Source organism: Hypanus sabinus, chromosome 2, assembly GCF_030144855.1.
Source record: "Hypanus sabinus isolate sHypSab1 chromosome 2, sHypSab1.hap1, whole genome shotgun sequence".
Classification (NCBI taxonomy): domain Eukaryota; kingdom Metazoa; phylum Chordata; class Chondrichthyes; order Myliobatiformes; family Dasyatidae; genus Hypanus; species Hypanus sabinus.
Genome location: NC_082707.1, coordinates 54,001,875 through 54,024,060, shown reverse-complemented (window position 1 = coordinate 54,024,060; position 22,186 = coordinate 54,001,875). Strand labels below are relative to the sequence as shown.

General features: G+C 39.2%; 1 protein-coding gene across 9 annotated transcripts in view; it reads left to right on the top strand.

Moving 5' to 3' along the window:
- The window catches only part of LOC132378867 (inactive N-acetylated-alpha-linked acidic dipeptidase-like protein 2), a 937,774-nt gene that overhangs the window by 487,499 nt on the left and 428,089 nt on the right, over positions 1-22,186 (top strand). For all 9 annotated transcript variants that reach the window (XM_059946161.1, XM_059946120.1, XM_059946130.1 and 6 more), the window contains one exon: positions 14,128-14,413. In XM_059946161.1, the coding sequence (XP_059802144.1) occupies positions 14,128-14,413 (286 nt within the window). The remainder of the gene's footprint in view (positions 1-14,127; positions 14,414-22,186) is intronic.

Here is a 22,186-nt window from a genome sequence, read left to right as displayed (position 1 = left end):
TCTATTTCCTTGCTTCCTTTTATATCTTTCAAGGACCTTATCTGATTTCAGCTTGGAAAACTGAGCATAGGCTTCGTCCTTCTTTTTGACTAAATTTACAATATTTCTTGTCATCCAGTGTCCAGTCCAAACATTTGCCATGTTGGACTATTGACATATTGTTTCAAGAAAACCTTCTGGATGTTTCTAACAATCTTAGCCCCACGTAAGTCTCAGGCACGAAGGTTCCTTCATGATTGGCATAATACTCACAAGCACAGTTTACGTTCACAAACAGTATTTCCTACTCTTTTTCAGCAGAGGTAAAAGTAATCCAGTAAAGACTGGTCTGGTAGATAACTATGATGGTAAAAAACTTAAGACACTTCAACCACTGGCTGCGGTGTGATGTGGTGCATATTTTATGTAATGCATTATACATATGTTGAAAGATTGGAGCGACTGGTTTTGTATACACTGGAATTTAGAAGGATGAGAGGGGATCTGATTGAAACATAAGAATATTAAGGGATTGGACACGCTAGAGGCAGGAAACATGTTCCCAATGTTAGGGGAGTCCAGAACCAGAGGCCACAGTTTAAGAATAAGGAGTAGGCCATTTAGAACAGAGTTAAGGAAAAACTTTTTCACCTAGAGAGCTATGGATCTATGGAATGCTCTGCCTCAGATGGCAGTGGAGGCCAATTCTCTGGCTGCTTTCAAGAAAGAGTTAGATAGAGCTCTTAAAGATAGCGGAGACAAAGGATATGGGGAGAAGGCAGGAACGGGGTACTGATTGTGGATGATCAGCCATGATCACATTGAATGGCGTTGCTGGCTCAATGGGCCAAATGGCCTACTCCTGCGTCTATTGTCTATTATCCTTATTATCATGTCCTAGTTTACTTTCATTCCACAGATTCTTTTGAATAAAAATTGCAAATGGTTTAAACAAATACTTTCTATCTCTCTATCCAGCACAGCTGCTCTGAGCATTTCTCTTTTCTGATATCAAAGTACTCAAACTTGGCCAGGCCTTGAGCTGAACAGTCAAATAACAATGCTTGAAATTATTATTCATAGGCAGATACAGACCCTGTAGAGATTAGTTTATAAAATGCATGAGATGAGTTACAAAGCATATTTGGCCTGCAGTTAGGGCAACGTAAAAGTAAGTGAGCTGCATGTAGCAAGGCTACATCTCAATTCTGCAACGGCTTCCAAAATACTTTATAGTGGCAGCATGCAAATTCAGCTGATAGAAATGCACAACAATACTTATTCCTAAAAGCATAATATCAATATTTTGAAGGAAGAACACAAATAAGTACTTTGATCCCATCCTTTTATATTTAGAAGTAGGGGCTAATTACATTTCACCTCATGTGTACTCAACCATTTCATACTGATATCTTACCTTCTATTGCAGCACATGTTGCATCACCCAAGTCTTGACTGGCTTTATAGATATTAGTATTCAATCAGGTCCTGGGGATCTAGCTTACTTCAGTCATCCATCCTCCATCAGATGACTAAAATTAGTAAGGACCATCAGGAGGAATGGTGCCTTAGTGATGTAGTAGTTTCCTTGGCATTTAAGTTTGCTATCCTGCCTAGTTTGACAGGATTCCTTCTGGATTGTTACCATTAGAACTCTGTTGCTTGTCAGGCATTAAACCCATCCAGAATGCTGCCACTGATGCAGTATAAATGAATCATGGTTAATGTCACAGTCCAAGACATCTGCACCTTCCTTCGCAGAAGCTCAGCCATCTTCCACCTGCCTCATTGCAGTAGTTGGAGGAAAACTGCCTGGGAGCACAAAGACAGGCGAATTTAGGCATTACAGAAATGTTTTAATCCAAACATCCAAAAGAATATGGCCTCATTCACACCCATCTTCGACAACAATGCCCTGCTCTGTATGTCCCTTTAACATTTTGCCTTTCATATTATGTTGTAACCATGACACCTTGGCTGGGGACAGCATTCCCTATAGTAGTTAGTCATAGTTAGAGAGTATTATAGCACAGAAAAGGTTCTTCCAACCCATTTAGTTCAGGCTGCTCTGGTCTTCTGCCTAGACCTATCTACCTGCATGCAGATCATTGCCCTCATAGTTCCCGAAGTGTCTTTTAAGTGATTCTTAGATAGCTACATGGAGCTTAGCAAAATAGAGGACTATGTGGTAGGAAGATTCTACGTTTGTAAGTCGGCACAACATTGTGGATGGAAGGGTGTGTAATGTGCTATAGATTTCTATGTTCTCATACCCTCATCTATGTGCCTATCTTACCTTAAATGTTACAATTGAACCTGCATCTGTGAATTCTGCTGGCAGCTTATTCAACACATGCACCACCCTCTGAGTGAAGACATTCTCCCTCAGGTTCCCCCTCAAATATTTCACTTTTCATCCTACACGTATGGCCTCTAATTCTAGTCTCACCCAACCTGAGGGGAAAAGCCTGCATGTGTTCAGGCAAAGTCCTGGCAACACCTGTCTAGATCTTCTCTGCACTCTTTCAAGCCCATTGATATCTCTTCAGTAGATAGGTGACCAGAATTGGTCACCAAGACTGACCTCAGCCATGTCTTATTCAACTTCAGCATAACATCCCAACTCCTGTATTCAGTGTCCTGATTTATGAATATCAATGTACTAAAAAACCTCTTTAAAACCTTGTCTTCTTCTGATGCCACTTCAGAGGAAATATGGATATGTATTCCCAGATCCCTCTATGCCCCGCAATTCCCTGTTTCTTACCATTGCTTGTCCTGCCAAAGTGCAACAGCTCACATTTGTCTGTAACAGATTCCATTATCCATTTTTCGCCCATTTACCCAGCTGCTTGAGATTAAGCTGTAAACTTAGATAACCTTCCTCACTGCCCACTGTGCCCCTAATCTTGATATCATCCACAAATTTCCAAATTCATTTTGTCGCATTATCATCTAAAACATTAACATTGATGGTGAATAAAAATGAACCCAGCACCAATCCCTGTGGCACACCACTATTAACAGGCCTCCAGTCAGAGAGGCAACTGTTTGTTACCACTCTCTGGCTTCTCTTGCTTAGCCAGTGTTGAATCCACTTCACTATTTCATCCTAAGTGCCTGAGTGACTTAGCCATCTGGACTGACCTCTCATGTGGGATTTTATCAAAAGCTTTGCTGAAGTCCATGTGGACAATGTCTTCTGCTTTGCCTTCACCAACCTTTCTAGTAGCCTCCTTCGAAAAACTCTGTAGAATTTGTCAGTCATGACCTACCGCACACACAGCCATGGTGACTATCTTTAATCACACTCTGTCTATCTAAATCAGAATCAGAATCAGACTTTAATCGCCAAGTACCTGTGCACATACAAGGAATTTACTTCCGGCAGATGTTGTCTCTCTGCTCATAACAATAATAATGATAAATATAAAAGAAAATGTAGATTATACATACAGGTAGTGCAATCCAAGTAATAGTTAGCCAACAGTTAACCAGCGGTTAACTGTTCAGCAAAGTGACCGCAGTAGGGAAAAAACTTCTCCAGTGCCGATTAGTCTTAGTCTGGAGGGATCTGAAGCGCCTACTAGACGGAAGCAGTTCAAACAGTCTGTGTGCAGGATGGAAGGAGTCCTTTATGATGTTCCCCGCCCTCTTCAACCTGGAAGAGTACAGGTCCACAATAGAGGGCAGGGAGGCTCCAATGATGCGCTCGGCAGCCCTCACTGTGCGCTGTAGTCTGGTTCCATCCTGCTTGGTGGCGGCTCCAAAACACACAGTGATGAAGGTGCACAGGACAGACTCAATGACTGCAGTATAGAACTGCAGCAGCAATTCCTGAGGCAGACCATATTTCCTCAAGAGCCGCAGGAAGTACATCCGCTGCTGGGCCTTCTTCAGGATGGAGCTGATGTTCTGCTCCCACTTCAGATCCTGAGAGATGGTGGTTCCCAGGAACCTGAAGTCCTCCATGGTGGACACAGGGCTGCTGAGGACTGTGAGGGGGGACATAGCGGGGGGATGTCTCCTGAAATCCACTATTATCTCCTTTGTCTTGAGCGTGTTCAGCTCCAGATTGTTCCGACTGCACCAGAGCGCCAGTTGGTCCACCTGCTGTCGATATGCAGACTCATCACTGTTCTGGATGAGTCCGATGACGGTGGTGTCGTCTGCAAACTTCAAAAGCTTCACATAGGGGTTGGAGGAGGTGCAGTCATTGGTGTAGAGGGAGAATAGCAGTGGAGAGAGGACACACCCCTGGGGGGCGCTGGTGTTGGTGATTCGAGTATCCGAGGTGACCTGTCCCATCCTTACCTGCTGACTTCTGCTGGTCAGGAAGCTGTAAATCCAATCGCAGAGGTCAGGTGGCACAGTGAAGTGAGACAATTTGGAGCAGAGGGTATGAGGGATGATGGTGTTAAACGCCAATCTGAAATCCACAAACAGCATCCGAGCATAGGTCCCAGGACGATCCAGATGTTGCAGGATATAGTGCAGTCCCAGGTTGACTGCATCGTCTACTGACCTATTTGCCCGGTAGGAAAACTGCAGGGGATCCAGCAGGCTGCTGGTGAGGGTCTTCAGGTGGTTCAACACCAAGCGTTCAAAGGATTTCATGACCACAGATGTCAGTGCGACAGGTCTGTAGTCGTTCAGTCCTGTGATGGTGGGTTTCTTGGGGACTGGGATGATGGTAGAGCGCTTGAAGCAAGTCGGAACCTCACTCAGCTCCAGAGATCTATTAAAGAGCTGAGTGAAGATGGGAGCCAGCTGATCAGCACAGGCTCGTAGACAGGAGGGGGAGACCCCATCTGAGGCTGGAGATTTTCGGGTCTTAAGTCGCTGGAACAGTCGACGTACTTCTCCTTCGCTGATTCTAAGCTGTGATCTAGGGGGGCTGGGCAGAGATGGTGGGGAGGTGATGCAGTGATTGGGGGATGAGTGCCAGTGAGTGATGGTCGAGGGAAGGCAGGAAGAGAGACCGAAGAGGGAGGAGGGACAGGTGTAAGATGGACCCTCTCAAATCTACAATAAAAGGTATTAAGGTCGTCAGCCAAAGCTTTGTTAACCTCAGCAGGGGGGGCAGTGCGTCTCCTGTAGCCAGTGACCTCCTGCAGGCCTCTCCACACCGACAATGAGTCATTAGTTGAGAAATTATTCCTCAACTTTTCAGAGTAGAGCCTCTTGGCCACTCTGATTTTTCTGGTCAGTGCATTTCTGGCCAGCCTGTACAGTGCCCTATTCCCACTCCTGTGGGCGTCCTCCTTAGCTTGGCGAAGATGTCTGAGTTTGGGGGTAAACCATGGCTTATTGTTGGCGAATGTCTGGAAAGTTTTTGTGGGTACACATGCATCCTCACAAAAACTGATGTAGGATGTCACAGTGTCTGTCTAAATACTTGTATATCTTGCCCCTTAGAATACCTTGCATGAATTTACCCACTTCTGACATCAGTTCACCAGCCTATAATTTTCCATTTTATTCTTAGTGCCTTTCCTGAACAATGGTACATTAGTTATTGTCTAGTCTCCCATAGCTATGAAGCAGTAATTTTAAATGGCTTCTATAGCTCACCGGCAATTTTGTTTTGCATTCTCATGAGAACTTGCAACTTGTTTTTGTTTCTGCATTAATTTGCATATCAGTGAATAAACAAAGGTATAGCATATTTGGACTTTTGGAATGATTTACCCACGGGGAGTTGCTGAATGAAATTGGAGCCTGTGGAATCAGGAGTATTATGGTCACGTAGACTGAAAGTGGTCCGAAAAAGAAGGAACAAAAGTGTAGAAGTAATTGGATCATTGGGATGGCAGTATGTGACTAATAGAGTAGTTTGGTGCGTGGGCCTCAACTGATTATAATCTGCATCAATAACTCATATAGGCTATTTCCGCTTGTTGAGAAGTCTAGAACCAGGGTTGACAATCTCTGTCCATTTCTTTGTTGTGTGATTCTCTGAAGAAGGGGTATCAGAAAAAAGGTGAGGAAACATTCCTTCATGCATGGGTGGTAAGTCTGTATCAATATCACAACAGATTTTGGAAGTTCATTCATTGATTGCAATCTAAATTTGAAGTCAATTGATTTCAAGATTTTGAGCAATCAGAAGTTCCAATGCAAGAACACATGTTGGGGCAGAAAATTGCCCATTGTATTAAATGACAGCGAAAACGTAAGGGGTTGAATAGCCTTCTCCAACTTTATTTCCTATGTGTTTTATAGTGCGTAGACTAGTTTCCAACTTCCAAGTGTCCTGATATGATATATTTAGAACTATTAAAATAGCACACAAAAACTGCTATCCACAGGTCCTTAAAAATATTTAATTCCTTCTCAACAAATGTCCAAAGGTGAATAAAACTGGTATTTTAAAATTAAATTTCAAGTGTGTTATTTATTAGTGATTGTGTTAACAGATTGTGTGAATGATTTGTCCCTTTGGGTTCTCATCTTGGAAAGTAAAAGCTGATTAAATCTGACCTTTGAAATGTCATCATATCCAACAAAGCAAATTTATGGCTCCAAGGCTTTGAATCTCATTTTTTATTTATTAGGTTACACCATGTTCAGAAGTACAAGTGCTTTTTGCTTGTGCTTTATTTTTCTTTCTCCAATAGTGTATTTTTTTCCATTTTGCTTTTCAGTCTTAGTATTGCACCATCTGGGAAGTACCCTGTATTATACTTTTGGGCATGTGCATCACAGGTTGGCTGAACGGATCAATAGTTGTGTTTCTTTTCTATTGCTTTCCACTTTCCATTTTTCTATCACACTTTAAAGGGCTTGGTAACTGTTCTATTCACACCAGTCCAGAACCACAGAAAAGCCCTATAACAGCTTCAATAAAGATGACTTCGACCTGAAGTAATGGGAACTGAAGTAAAACACTACAGCTTCAGATATCCAAGGACTAACATTGTTCTAAAACAACTGAGAAATTCAATTTCTTCTCATTAATTTGGGCCTTAGCCATGACTGTGGGGCTCGGCTCAGCTCAAACACCATCTACAAATTTGCTAATGACGCAACTATTGCTGGCAGAGTTTCAGGTGTTGGCGAGGAGGCATATGAGAGTGATGTAGATCAGCTGGTTGACAACATTGCATAAACGTCAGTAAGACTAAGGAATGGACTGCTGTCTTCAGGAAGGGGAAGTTAACACACACCATCAAGAGATCAGCAGTGGAAAGGTGAGCGGTGTCATGCTCCTGAGTGCCAACCTCTCTGAAGGTCTATCCTGGCCCAATATATTGAAGCAATAACAAAGAAGGCACAACAGCAGCTATATTTTACAATGAGTTTGAGGAGACTTGGTATGTCACCTAAGACTCTCAGAACTTCTGCAGATGTACTGTGGAGATCATTCCAGTTGATTGCATCACTGGAGGGGGCACTGCACAGGATTGGAAAAGCTGCAGCAAGTTGTAAACTCAGCCAGCTCTATCATGGGCACTAGCCTCCCCAGCTTCAAGGACACCTTCAAAAGGTGATGCCTCAAAAAAGAGGTATCCACCATTAAGGACTCTCATGACCCAGGACATGCCCTTTTCTCATTGCTGCCATCAAGGAAGGAAGAACAGGAGCCTAAAGACGTGCACTCAATGTTTCAGGAACAGTTTCTTCCCCTTCGCCATCAGCTTTCTAAATGGACAATGAACCCATGAACACTACATTTTTTGCTCACATTTTGCACTGCTTATTTAATATATTAATATATACTTATTATAATTTATAGTTTTTAAAGAATTATTATGTACTGTGACGTACTGTTGCAGCAAAACAACAAATTTCACGACATATGCTGGTCTTATTAATATTGATTCTGATTCTGATGAATGTTTCAGGATCATATTCTGAAATTCACATTTCCAGTGAAATCAGAGAACATTATTTTTTCAGTATTTTTCAATTAAAGCTGTGGCCATTTTCTGATGTTCCTTGTTGACTGCCCCCACCCGACGTTTAGAGGTTAGTTCCAGTTTTATTATCCTTTTTTCACTATGAGCTCCCACTATCCATTGAAGGCTTTAAGCATAAAATTGTATTTCAATTAACTGATTGAAGAATGTTCTCATTTTATTTTGATGCTGTGCATCTGGCAACCAGGACTAATTACCGTTTCTATTAATTCCTTTGTAGAATGTATTCAAAACAAAGTAGTCCCATCATTTAATTAGATTATAATCAATATATTGCACATCTCCTCTCCATTTTCTCGTCTTTGATCTACTTCCTTAATGCATTTAACAATCAAAATAAAGTTGAAAAGATAGTTTTGAAAACTTTGGCTATCCCACTTTGATTGTGGAGGGAAATCCAGATTTTCCCCAATGCTTATTCCTTGTGTTGTAGTGCCTTGCTCCATGTCTGAATGAGCTATCTAATTTTAAGATTGTGCTACCTTATTCTGGATTTTCCCCACTGGAAGAAATAACGTTTCCATGTTGATACAAGTGAATCCCCTAATTATTTGATCTAGACCCCATAAATGGGTGCCCACACAGATTTCGATATCACCAGGCCACAAATACCCTAGAAGATAGTGTTATATCAGTCTGAGCAATGAAATACGTATTCACCAAAAGTAGAAAAGCTCTCATTTTTTGTAATTTCTTTAAATATTTGTTGTGGGTGAAACAATGTTGAAGCATATGCATGTGATCAAAATAGAATCTGAACAGTTATATGGCTAAACCATCAGATACTTGGGATAGAACAAAGAAATATTAAAATACTCACTCTGAGGGAATTAAATTTGCACATGAAATTGTTTTTCCAAGAGTGAGGGTATGCTATGCAGTAATTACAGCTTGGTGGAATCCTAGTGATATCTAATTCAACAAGTCATACCATATTGAAGAATTTTAACAGTGACACTATTCACTAAAATGTTGAAATTTGGTAACATCAAAAAGAATTTCCATTCTGACGGCTTTAACAACAAACACGCCGTATAGAGGATTAGGCTGTAATTGACAACAGCTTCTGGATTTTAATGTTCAACAACAACTTCTCAAGAAAATGTTACTGGTTTCATGGTGCAATAAAAACGAGTACTGACAGTTTTGCTGAAATTACAACTGCATGCCCTGCGATCTAAACTCACGGGAATGTAGGCCAGGTTTATTCAATTAGTTCTCATGATATAATCCTTTAATCTCCAGCATTATTCTCTGGTTTTCATCTTACAAAGTATACATGCAATTCCAAATATTCAGTGTGCAAGACTCCATCATGCAACTGAAAGATTGCTACCTCACTTCTGGATTGCAGCCTTCCTGAGATAAAGACCAAATACATATTCAAATAACATCTTTGAATAATATATCAGAAGTGGAAACTGCAAGCAGCTTAAAACTCCTGGGAGTGCACATCACACACAATCTCTCATTGTCCTAGAATATATCCTACACAGCCAAGAAGGATAATCTATATTCTGAGGAGGCTGAAGAGATCTGGGCTTTGCACAACCACACTTGCATCATCCTGACAAGCTGCATCACTGTTTGGTTCGGAAATTGCACTGTGGCAGACAGGAAGGCTCTACATTAGATAGTCAAAACTGTTCAACATTTGACTGGCACCAGCCTACCTGCCATCAAGAACATATATACAGAAAGGTTCCAGAAAAGGGCCATTTATATCATGAAGGATCCCACACATCCTGCTCATGGACCGTTTGTCCCACTCCCATCTGAGAGAAGGCTACATAGTGTCCACATGAGGACAACCAGACTCAAAAACAGTAGCATTCCCCAAACAGTATGGCTGATCGACACATCCACCCATTAACTCCAGCAATACTTATTATTTTCTGTCAGTCACCTTTTGTACAGCCACACAATCAATCCATGTATATCTTGTGTATTTATATTTATTGTGATTTTTAATTACTTTTATTTTTTTTTCTGTTTTGTTTTTATTGTGCTGCATCAGATCCAAAATAACGATTATTTCATTCTCCTTTATACTTGTGTACAGGAAATGACATTAAATAATCTTGAATCGAATCTGCAGTCAGCCTCTATATTTAAAATAGTTTATCTAAAAGGTATCTAGATAACTATCTCTATTTATTTAAAATGGTTTTTCTAAATAGTATCTGGATTATTTTATAAATCAAAATGTGAGCAAAGCATCTGAATCCATCAAGTAAGTAAGTGTGAGTGTGTGTGTGTGTGTGTGTGTGTGTGTGTGTGTGTGTGTGTATGTCTTATGCATCCTTCAATGTATAAGAGCTTCTACAGTTATGTTAAGAGCAAAAGGATAGTAAGGGATAAAATTGGTCTTCTTGAAGATCAGAGTGGTTGGCTGTGTATGGAACCAAAAGGATTGGGGGAGATCTTAAATGGGTTTTTTGCATCTGTATTTACTAAGGAAACTGGCGAGGAGTCTATGGAAATAAAGCAAACAAGTAGTGAGGTCATGGGACCTATACAGATTAAAGAGGAGGAGGTGCTTGCTGTCTTGAGACAAATCAGTGTAGATAAATCCCCAGGATTTGACAGGGCATTCCCTTGGACCTTGAAGGAGACTAGTGTTGAAATTGCAGGGGCCCTGGCAGAAATATTTAAAATATTGGTATCCACGAGTGAGGTGCCGGAGGATTGGAGGATAGCTCATGTTGTTCCATTGTTTGAAAAAGGCTCTAAAAGTAATCCAGGAAATTATAGGCCAGTAAGTATACCGTTGGTAGTAGGTAAATTATGGAAGGAGTACTAAGAGATAGGATCTACAAGTATTTGAATAGACAGGGACTTATTAGGGAAAGTCAACATGGCTTTTTGCATGGCAGGTCATGTTTAACCAATCTTTAAGGAGATCACCAGGAAAGTGGATGAAAGGAAGGTAGCAGATGTTGTCTACATGGACTTCAGTAAAGCCTTGGACAAGGTCCTGCATGGGAGGTTAGTTAGGAAGATTCAGTCGCTAGGTATACATGGTGAGGTAGTAAATTGGATAAGACACTTACACAATGGGAGAAGCCAGAGAGTGGTAGTGGAGGATTGTTTCTCTGAGTGGAGGCCTGTGCCTAGTGGTGTGCCACAGGGATCAGTGCTGGGTCCATTGTAATTTGTCATCTATATCAATGATCTGGGTGATAATGTGGTCAATTGGATCAGCAAATTTGCTGATGATACAAAGATTGGAGGTGTAGTGGACAGTGAGGAAGGTTTACAAAGCTTGCAGAGGGATCTGGACCAGCTGGAAAAATGGGCTGACAAATGGCAGATGGAGTTGAATGCAGACAAATGCATTACAAATGCAGACAGTTTAATGCACTTTGGAAGGACAAACCGAGGTAGAACATACAAGGTAAATGGTCGGACATTGAGGAGTGCAGTAGAACAGAGGGATCTGGGAATACAGATACATAATTCCCTAAAAGTGGCGTCACAAGTAGATAGGGTCATAAAGAGAGCTTTTGGTAAATTGGCCTTTATAAATCAAAGTATCGAGTATAAGAGTTGGAATGTTATGATGAGGTTGTATAAGACATTGGTGAGACCGAATTTGGAGTATTGTGTGCAGTTTTGGTCACCTAATTACAGGAAGGATAGTAATAAGGTTGAAAGAGTGCAGAGAAGGCTTACAATGATGTTGCTGGGACTTGAGAAACTGAGTTACAGAGAAAAGTTGAATAGGTTAGGACTTTATTCCCTGGAGTTTAGTAGAATGAGGGGAGATTTGAAAGAGGTGTATAAAATTATGATGAGTATAGGTGAAGTGATTGCAAGCAGGCCCTTTCCCCTCAGGCTAGGGGAGATAAAAAAACAGAGGACATGGGTTAAGGGTGAAAAGGGAAAAGTTTAAAGGGAACATTGGGGGAGCTTCTTCACACAGAGAGTAGTGGGAGTGTGGAATGAGCTGCCAGTTGAAGTGGTGAATGTTGGCTCACTTTTAACATTTTAAGAAAAACTTGGACAGCTACATGGATGAGAGGTGTATGGAGGAATATGGTCTAGGTGCAGGTCAGTAAGACTAGGCAGAAAACTGGTTCGGCACAGCCAAGAAGGGCCAAAAGTCCTGTTTCTGTGCTGTAATGTTCTATGGTTCTATATTGTACATAACTTTATGTATCGTAAAAGCCTCTGTTTTGGAAGCTCTGCTGTGTTAACCATGAGGCTGAGCAGGCTGCCTTAAGTTCAAATCCTTTTGATCCGTTTTGACCTATTTTGATCTGTTACTATTAATGAACAGCTCTAAGGAGATTACAAACTAAAAAGTGACAATACTGGCAAATTTTAAGAATGAGTGAGAATAGCTGTCTGAGATAATATATGCTTCTGTGCAGAACTCCTGACCTTGCATTGCTAGTTCCCACTACAGAACTAAAATAACAACCATAGTCCCCCCCCCCCAAATTACTCAAATTGAGTTCTGACACAGGAAACATATTATACTGTGGACAAATTTATCGGAAGAATAAAATCCTGTTTTTTTTAAATCATGCTGTAACATTGAATCATTCATCTTTACTATTACTCTTTGGTTAATGTTTAAATTATTTGTATTAACTTTATATAAGTTCAACAATGGCTCTCCTTTTTAAATACTTCTAGCAGCTTTTTGAGATATCTTAAATTAAAACTGCTTCAAAAACCATTCCTTGAGTAACCACATTCTCAAATCTCCCAATCCTTTTTTGCTTTGAGGAGGTGCTTAATGAGTATTTTATTCAGTGTGTTGGGTCTGTTTAGTGACACAAAATTATGCTGATTCAACTTATGCTGCCATAATTTATTTGTGGTTTTAAAATTATCACTGGAAGAATGACTTCTTCATAATTTGAAAGCTCAAAGAAATCTTGCCTTGCCATAGAGCGGGGTCAGTACTGATCAGCAAAAGAATGTGATTTTAAAAATGTTTATAATATTCCATAGTTGGATTACCCACTATGACAAAGCAAATAATGCTGGAAACTCAGTGTTGGAATGTGCTTTTCTCCTGGTATTGGAGATGTGTTAGGATTATTCATTGTTAATCATGTTATTTCAAGCCGCAATATAATGCTCAATGAAGTCTGAAGGATTTTCTTCAACTCCCCAACTCCACCAACTCCCCAAAGGCCATTTGTTTGCAGTAGCTCTGATCATTATCATAATGATCAAGATCATTAGATCGTGGATTCTAAAAATCATGTGAATTTTTATCATGAATCTGCATAACAATGATCCTTTTGTAATCAAGGCAAACCACATTGCAAGCGGTAGTGTTTGATTTAGTTAGTTTCCTAACTTAATAAATTTCAATATTTATTCCACTACTAAACAGCCATTCTTGTCTGCTGGCATGGTATTTTTATGGTTGGTAATGTTATAATGTTGATTGTGAACATATGTTGAATGTTTAATATTTAAGACCTTCAGTCATGTACCTCAAAGTTTGGTCTCATACTTCTTCATTGCCACCTCCATCCATGGAAAATTGGTGTTGCTTTGTGATCCTGCAACTGACATTTTTTTTCTCAAGCCCCCTTTTGCCCCCTTCTTGCCTTTTCCCACATTGAGTAATTGTTGTATTGTTCATCCTTTCTGCTGAGAGTTCAGCAATTGGCAGAGGTTATTTTCCATTCTATATTTACCTCACGTCTCTTCTTTGCTTCCTATAATTCATTCCACGATATTGTTTCTGTCTCCACCTGTCTTCTCTATATCCATTTTACTTTTCAAAATGAATCTCCTGCCTTAGTCCTTCTCTCTGTCCTTCCTCATCATTTCTCTCTCTCTCTCTCTCTCCCCCATTCATCTTGATTCACCCCACTTCTTTATTCTTTTCACTTTCCTTTCCATCCTTTTGCTATCTTCTTTCACTAATTCACCCACTCCTTTCTACCTATCTTTTCCCAAGTTTCCTGTTCATTATTTTCTCCATCCCTTCTCACATTTTTGACTACCATACATTAGTTTCACTTTCCCTATGAAACTTCATATAGAATAGCTATGTTTTAAAATAACCAGATATGGCATTTGCAACATAAAACATGAAAACAGTGGTAGTGAATTGCTGCATTATTTATTTCATATAGTGATTGATTTCTATGCATATTAATCTTAATAATTTTTTGTGTGCATTTAGTATTTTGATGTAAGTGTGATGAATGTAATAAGCATTGAAAGTAATTATTCTCTTTGTCTTGTTTAGGAATTTTACATTACTTGCTGCTGAGTCAAGCGAAGGGGGACCTGTGACACATATAATGCAGCAGTGGACTGCATCTGGTTTAACAGAAATCCGCTTAGTGAATTATACAGTTCTTCTCAGCTTGCCTGATGCAGACCAAAACAAAATCATTTTGATGAACAGCAGCCAGTGCTTTTATCCCAGTGGCCAGCAGTGCAGTACTCTACGCTCAGCCCCACGTGGGACAAAGGAGAAGAATGACCTTCTTTATTCCTATGCTGCATATTCTGCCAAAGGATCTCTGGAGGTAATGAAAGCGTTAGAAACCAATTCTGCCTGTCATTTTAAGGTATTTTATTTGCTCGGTAAAATCGGAATTACTCCAAATATTTTGACAAGATTATTTATTCTGCACAGTGTAGCTGCTAGGTCTTCCTTTGCAGTCCAGTCATGTACATCTATCATAAGTCAGCCTTTATGAGAGATCCAATTTGTGGTCCCTGGTAACAGTCTAAATAGTATTCATAATCCCTAAAATCCTCCTCAAAAACCTACTTAGTGCCGTCAAGATAAATGGTACACACTGAATCTTAGTTACAAGTTGTTGTGCAAAGTAAGATGACATTTATCTTAAGTTCAGTGTTATGTAGGTCAGCTCTTTTTTCTTCTATCAGTTTATAAATGTGCAGAACTAAAACGCCATACCGCTGTGTGCATTCCCACAGGAACTGATCAGTCTTTGGCTTTCAGTGGATTCTGGGATGTAGAGGGTGAGTGTGAAATGCCCTCTGAACTTGGCCTAGGTTAATACAAATGTTGGAGGCTCTAGGTAGCAATTTGGGTGAGGTGGGTGAAGCTTGGGCAGCATAACTCGGCCTCTTGAGTTCAGTCAGCTTCCGTTTGTGTGAAGAACATAAGCATAATGCATATATTGTCTTCAAAGTGTAAGGGTCACATTTATAGCCTACAGTGAATTTCCTGCCAATACCTATGTTTTCAACTTAGAAGTATTCAACATGTTTGAGAATCTTAATGGTTAATTGAAACAGGTTATACAGACCGTTTGTCTATTGTAAACTATAAATTCTGTGTAATAATCTCCTTTCTCTTTCATGACAAAATGTAATTGTATTACTGCTTCTACAATTGGAATCAGGTTCAGTATCACTGATGTATTTCATGTGTAATTTGTTATTTTGCAATAGCAGTGTGGTATAATACATAAAATTCACTGTAGACTGTATTACAAAAATAAATAGTACAAACGTGGAATATCGAGAACATAAGACAGGAGCAGAATTAGGCTATTTGGCACATTGACTATGCCCCACCATCCCATCACGGCTATTTCATTACCCCTCTCAATCCCAGTCTCATGCCTTCTCCCTGTAACCTTTGACACCTGAACTAATCAAGAGTCTATCAACCTTCACCTTAGATATACCCAGTGACTTGGCCTGCATAGCCATCTGTGGCAATGAATTCCACAGATTCACCACCCTCTGGCAAAAGAAATGTTTCCTCATCTCTGATCTAAATAGTCATCAATCAGTTTTCAGGCTGTGCCCTCAGATCCACGACTCTCCCAATATAAGAAACGTCCTCTGCACATCCAGATCCTTCAATATTTGATAGGTTGCAATGAGATCCCTCTCATTTTTCTAAACTCCAGTATGCACAGTCACAGAGTTATCAAACACTCCTCATATGTTAACCCTTTTATTACTGTAATCATTGTTGTGGAACTCCTCTGGACCCTCTCCAATGGCAGCACATCTTTTCTCAGATAAGGGACCCAAATCTGCTCACAAGTGCAGTCTGACAAATACTTTTTTTAAAATAATTTTTTTAATTGAATTTTCAAATGGTTACAGAGGGGAAAAAAAATTATCAACCCTTCCCCCCTCCCCTTAACCCCTTCCCCCTAACATATCCCTAAAGAAAGAGAAAAAAAAGAAAGAAAGAAAGAATGCCTGGATATCGGAAGATCCCCACATGCTCCATGGCGTTCATAATAGCTTTAGTATATATATTTATTTATTTCCTCAACTAACCAATACTTTTGTCTTTGGAGCACCTATATATTTAATCCTATTTTTTGTAAATAAGGGCGCCAAATTTTCAGAAATATTTCATATTTATCTCTTAAATTATAAGTAATTTTTTCAAGTGAAATACATCTAAAAGCTATATCTCCTTTTATTTTCTTAATGTATGTTAAAATTCTTTTTCTTTTCACCGGTCCATTAAGCCCACTAACATTAAAACTTAAAAAATTCAGTAAATTAGTCATTATTTTTAACAGGGTTACTCCAGTCTATAGTAATACCTAACTTTTCAACTTCTGTAGTACCTTGGGGAATCTTTTTAAAATTCTCCGTGTTGCTATGCGTCTCCCCCCTGATTGTCCAGGCAAAGAAAAATAGATTATAGAGAAAAAAATAACAAAATACCCCCCTACTAATGTTGTGAATAAAAATAAAACACAACATTACCCCCCTCCATTGTATGGGTCATAGCAATCGCCAAGATTACACATTTGAATCCCATAGCAATCGATCCGAAATTCCCCCAGCTCCTCGTAACAAAAAGGTATATATAACAGAAGAAAAAATAATATCACTACTCTCAATTAATATTTCTTGAATTTTTACCTTTCTCCCCCTGTATCATATAATCAAGAATATATTTAAATATTCTTCTGTCCTTGACATCCATCAACTCCATTCACTGTCCCTGTCTTCATCTTTAATCTGTTTCACTTTTAAATCTTTGGCTGTGGTTAGCGAATATTTGGGAGCTCTTGTGCAAATTCTTCCGCATCCCAATAATCAGTAAAAGATCTTCTTTCTCCGTCATCCAAAAAAATTATCAGGGTTGCCGAGTAGCGCAAGATAAATTTATAACCCTTTTCCCATAAAACTTTTTTCGCTGGGTTAAATTTCATCTTTCTCTTCAAAAGATCATAACTTATATCAGGATAGAAAAGAACTGTTTTCCCTTCTATCATCAATGGCCCATTTCTCTTTCTGGCACATTGGGCAGCCACCTTCAGGATCTTTTCCTTATCTTGATATCTTAAGCATTTTATCAAGATTGATTGTGGGTTTTGATCAACTTGAGGTCTTGATCTTAAGGCTCTGTGAGCCCTTTCAATTTCAATTAACTGGGCTCCTTCTTCCATTTCCAAAATTTCTGGAATCCATTTTTGAAAAAAATTTATTGGATCCTCTCCCTCTATACCTTCTTTAAGTCCAACAATCTTAATATTATTTCATCTGCTAAAATTTTCAAGTACATCCACTTTTTTCAACAACCGTTTTCTTTCTGATGTCCAGGCAGAAATATTATCTTCCATTTTATTCACCCTGTCAATGGTGTCTCCCATTGTTTCTTCCAAGTTTTTAATTGGATGTTATTTGAGTTGTGGCTATCCATACAGTCATGAATGTAGAGACAGTACAGCTGTGGAAAAAGCACACATCCTTACAGTGTGCCTGTGTAGATTGTCAGCAAGGAGAAGGTGTCGTTAGTGGTCCAAACTGATTGTGGGCTCCTTCTTAAGGGAGCATCTAGTTGTAGAAGGGAATAGGGAGGCTAAAATCTGAAGTTTGTTAATTAGTACTGCGGGGATTATGTTGTTGAGCACTGAGCTGTAGTTGGTAAACAACAGCTTATTGTATGTTTCTCCAGAATGCAACTATAGAAGTATGCAAGAGTCCTTGTTGATGTACCAAATCTTCTCAAATTGCTAATGAAGCAAAGCCACTGGTATCACTTCTTTGTGATGACATCAATATGTTGGAATTCTCTGATAAGTTGATGCCCAGGAGTGAGAAGTTGCTCACCCTTTCCACCACTGACACTTAATTAAGGACTGATGTGTGTTTTCTATTATTTGCTAATGGTTGTGAGGTTTGACCTTTAATAACTGCACTTTGATTGAAATATACAAAATATTGAATAAGACAGAACATGTTTGAAGTTCTCAGCTCTGGCAGGATCCATGGAGAGAGATCGCATAAAAGTTTTAGGCCCATGATCTATCTTTAGAAGTAGAAACATTAGAAATTAGTGGTGTTTCAAATTGAGGGAGTGTTGGTAAGAACAAAAAGAATGTGTTTGAAAGTGTGGCAGCAAGAATGATGGTGGTTCCTACTGAGAGGGTGGTGGAGGTCTGTTAAATACAGCTTTTCTATCTGTAGTAGATAAAAATAAAAGGAGAAGAGTGATTTTCTTTTCCTCTATCTTCTGTCCACAAAGAGAAACAATACTGGAACCTTGAAAGAAAGAAAACTGTAGTTGCTGGAAATCTGAAGTAAAGGCAATGCTAGATAAACACAGCTGGTCTGTTGGAGCTATGAAGAGACAAAAGTAAATTTAACATTACAGGTTGATGACCTTTCATCAGAAATTGCCAGTTCTGACACAAATTGCAGTATAGTTAACTGGAACTTGAATTCAGTGTTGTCCGAAGGATTCCAGTGTACCTAGTGGGAAGGCAACTTGCTGCTCCTTGAGGTTACCGATAGGCTTTGCTGGCATAATGCAGCATTTTTAAAACAGAGAAGTTAGACTGGGAGTAGGATGCAGAATTAAAGTGACAAGCAACTTTGGGAAATGAAATGAGGCATTCTAAAAAGCAGCCTGATTTGGTTTCCTCCAATATAGAGTCGACCAAATTGTGCAAAGTGAATGGAGTATATAATTTAGAAGATGTGCAAGTGGATAGAGCTTAATTTGGATGAAGTGCTTCTGCTTCATTGCTTCTTTGCATCTCAAAGGCAGGTGCTGAACCTGTGCTCTTTGTGTGTTTTATTTAGTGGCTTAATCCTGGGACCCTCTGCATCAGACATATTGATCCCAGTGGTATAAAGGGCCCTACACTAAAAGAGAAAACTAACAATACTTGTTGATAGCTTGCATCAAATTGAAGACTTGTGACTTACAGCCAGTGCTGTATTGTTTTGGCAAAGAGAAACTACTGCAGTTTCTTTTGATGAAGACAGTAATTCTTCAGTAAAATGCAGTAAGTGAAATGCATAAACATTATGGCTTAAACCAATGTACACACTTAAAGCAGATTAGTCCCCAACTTTCATTGGCAGAGGAATCTGAATCAGGTTTATTACCACTGGCATGGAAGTACACAAACAGCCAGTTGAGTAAAACTATTATGATGAAATGTTTTGATCAATTCCATGAGGATGCTAGTTAAAAAAAATGTGATCCTGTTATCATCTTTTATCTTGCCTTTTGAAATAAAGTAAAGTAAATGAAATGTTGGAAAGCCAACCGCAATCCAATTCCACCATACTAGTTGGAAGATTGGTGGTCATTGTCTCTCTGGTATGAGGATAATGAAGTGTCTAATAATAATAATTCACATATTTTCTTTTTGATAGGGTCACTGAAGCTATGCAGGGAAATTATATCATTTAAGTTTTGATTTAGAAAGTAGTTCTACCTACTTCAGTTATAAACTTGATCAGTCAATTGTTTTTTAAGAATGTGTCCTGGCATTTATGAATTTAGAATAAAATAATGGGTTAATACAAAAATGTCTATTAACTACAAACATGATTCTAAATCAGTGAATTTCAAAGGCTGAGAGGACTCAATTTTGCATCCTAAATTAAATCTCTGCTCCCTGTGGGTAACCTTGACAGCCGGTTCATTTGTGTGCATTTCAGTGTTGTGCTGGGAGTCCTTACAAACCCTTTGTGCAATTCAGAAGATTGATGATCAAAAAATTGTGGCACAGCTGAGATGTGAGTGCCTTGTGACCAGTATCAATGGATTTTGTTTGATCGACCAGCAGAAGGACTAGCTGTAATGTTCTCCTTTATAATACTGCTCAGATCATATGGTTCAATTTGTGAAAATGTAGCTCTCTGCTTCCTTGTTTGGGAAAATTGGGTAATTAGTTAACACCCAGTGATTTATTTACTGACCTTCTCATGAACATTGATGGGCACATTGTTCAGTACACTCTATGCCATAAAGTGTTCTATTCAGATGCCTATGTAATCCAGTTGCCAAATTAAAACATTGAACTTATACCATTATTTCAGTAGGAGAAAGTGAGTAAGATTGCAATCAAGTGTTTCTGAATTCTTTCTGCTGACCAGAATTGTTCTTCCAGTCTTTGCTGTCAGAAGAAATTTTCTGATATTTCCCATTTTTTGACTTTGACAACTAACAGGTGGTTGGGAAGTAGTCAACCAGTATTAAGTCCATCCCACGTAAGTGTGTAATGAATTTGGGTGGACCCCCTGTAGGTTCTAAACTTACTAAGAGATAGATCCTATTGTACCTAGAATACCACACCGTAATTATTTATTATATTTAATAAAAAAAACTTCCCCCAACAGCCCCATTGTATCCCATTCCACTTAACCTAATGAATTTACAGTGCTGTGAAAATGTCTTGGGCATGTGTACAGTATATAGCTGGGGTGCCTAAGAATTTTGTTCAGTACTGGTTTTGTCAACATGAAGCAAACAGCAAGACTGTAGATTTGACAGGAGCAAAGAATGTTTGGAATGGTAAGGGTAGTGTGCTGCAGGAGTGGTGTGGGAGAGGTGGTAGAGAAGGAATACCAGGGGTGGAGGTGGTGTGGGTGCAGACACACCCAGCTGTGAGACACCGGGCAAAATCATTTGATTCCAAACAGTTGGTTTATAAATTTTTACAGAATGTCTCTCTGGTGCTTTCCCTTTCCCTGCCCCCTTCCCATTCCCAGTCCACAATAGAGAGCTGTATCAGAAACAGATTTATCATCATTCACATATGTCATGAAATATGTTTGCAGCAGGACAGTGCAATACAAAATATCTCTAAAGTACTGTGCAAAGTCTTAGGCATCCTAGCAATTTATATGTGCTTAAGACTTTTGCACAGTACTGTAAATCTGTTTGCTGTAATGTTTGCTAAGTTATGCTTGTAAACCCATAATTTGCTCCCACAAATTACACTGGACAACAAATTTTTTCAGAAGCGTTGCTTCCTTAGAAGTTTTTTTTGTTTATGATAGGTTCATGTAGGAATTTGGAGAAACAGCAAATTAACTTATTGAATATAATGTGTTTAATTGCATAATGGTGCTGATGCTTTGCAATAGTTCAACTAAGTTAAAAATATTTTGTTAATGATTTTCATTTGTACTCAGTGTCTGAGGCATCTTGCTTAAGTGTCCAACAATAATTCACCAGCATTGATGGATTCCAGTTGCCCTGGTATCTTTTCTCCATGACCGCAATGTCCTGGTGAAACCTTTCACCATGCTCGTCACTAACAGCACCACGATTTGCAGGGAAGAAGTCTAAATGGGAATGCAGAAAATGAATCTTTAGTGACCTGTTGCATTTCATGGCTTTATATGCTTGAAGCATGCTTTCAACCAGCTGCATGTAGTTTCTTGCTCTGTGGATGCCGAGAAAAATTTCAACAACTTCCCTGAATGCCTTCCATGTGATTTTCTCCAGTCCCACTAGAAATTCTTCAAATTGCCTGTGATTGATGACCTGTTTGATTTGTGGACCAACAAAAATGCTTTCCTTAATCTTGGCATCAGTTATTTGGGAGTATGTCTCAAATATCAAAATCCTTCACAGAAATTTTTGTGCCTGGTGATAGCAAATTCCATCCTTACAGTCCTGAACCCAATAATTATTACTAAAGCCTGTCCTGCCATGCAGTAGCTGCACCGGCTAAGCATGCCCAAGCATGCCTGGACAAGATAGGAAACTTTCCAGCTTACATTGTAGGCAACATTTTAATTGATTTGAACTATGAATTGAAATAATAAACATATTTTTATTTAAAAAATGGTGTGTGATAGGGAAATTCCATGGTGATTTTCATGATCGGTAGCCCAAAATTCATAAGGTACACCTGAAGGTATTCAGGAAGCAAAATCTTTGTTATCCAGTGATCATTGTCGTCGCATGAAAGCAGTAACTGGAGGGACACAGTTGGTAGATATGAAAAATAGTCTTTTATTTGATACACACTCACAAATAATCTGACAGACTTTTAGAGTGGAGTAGAGAGAGAGAATGAGAATGTTATACAACA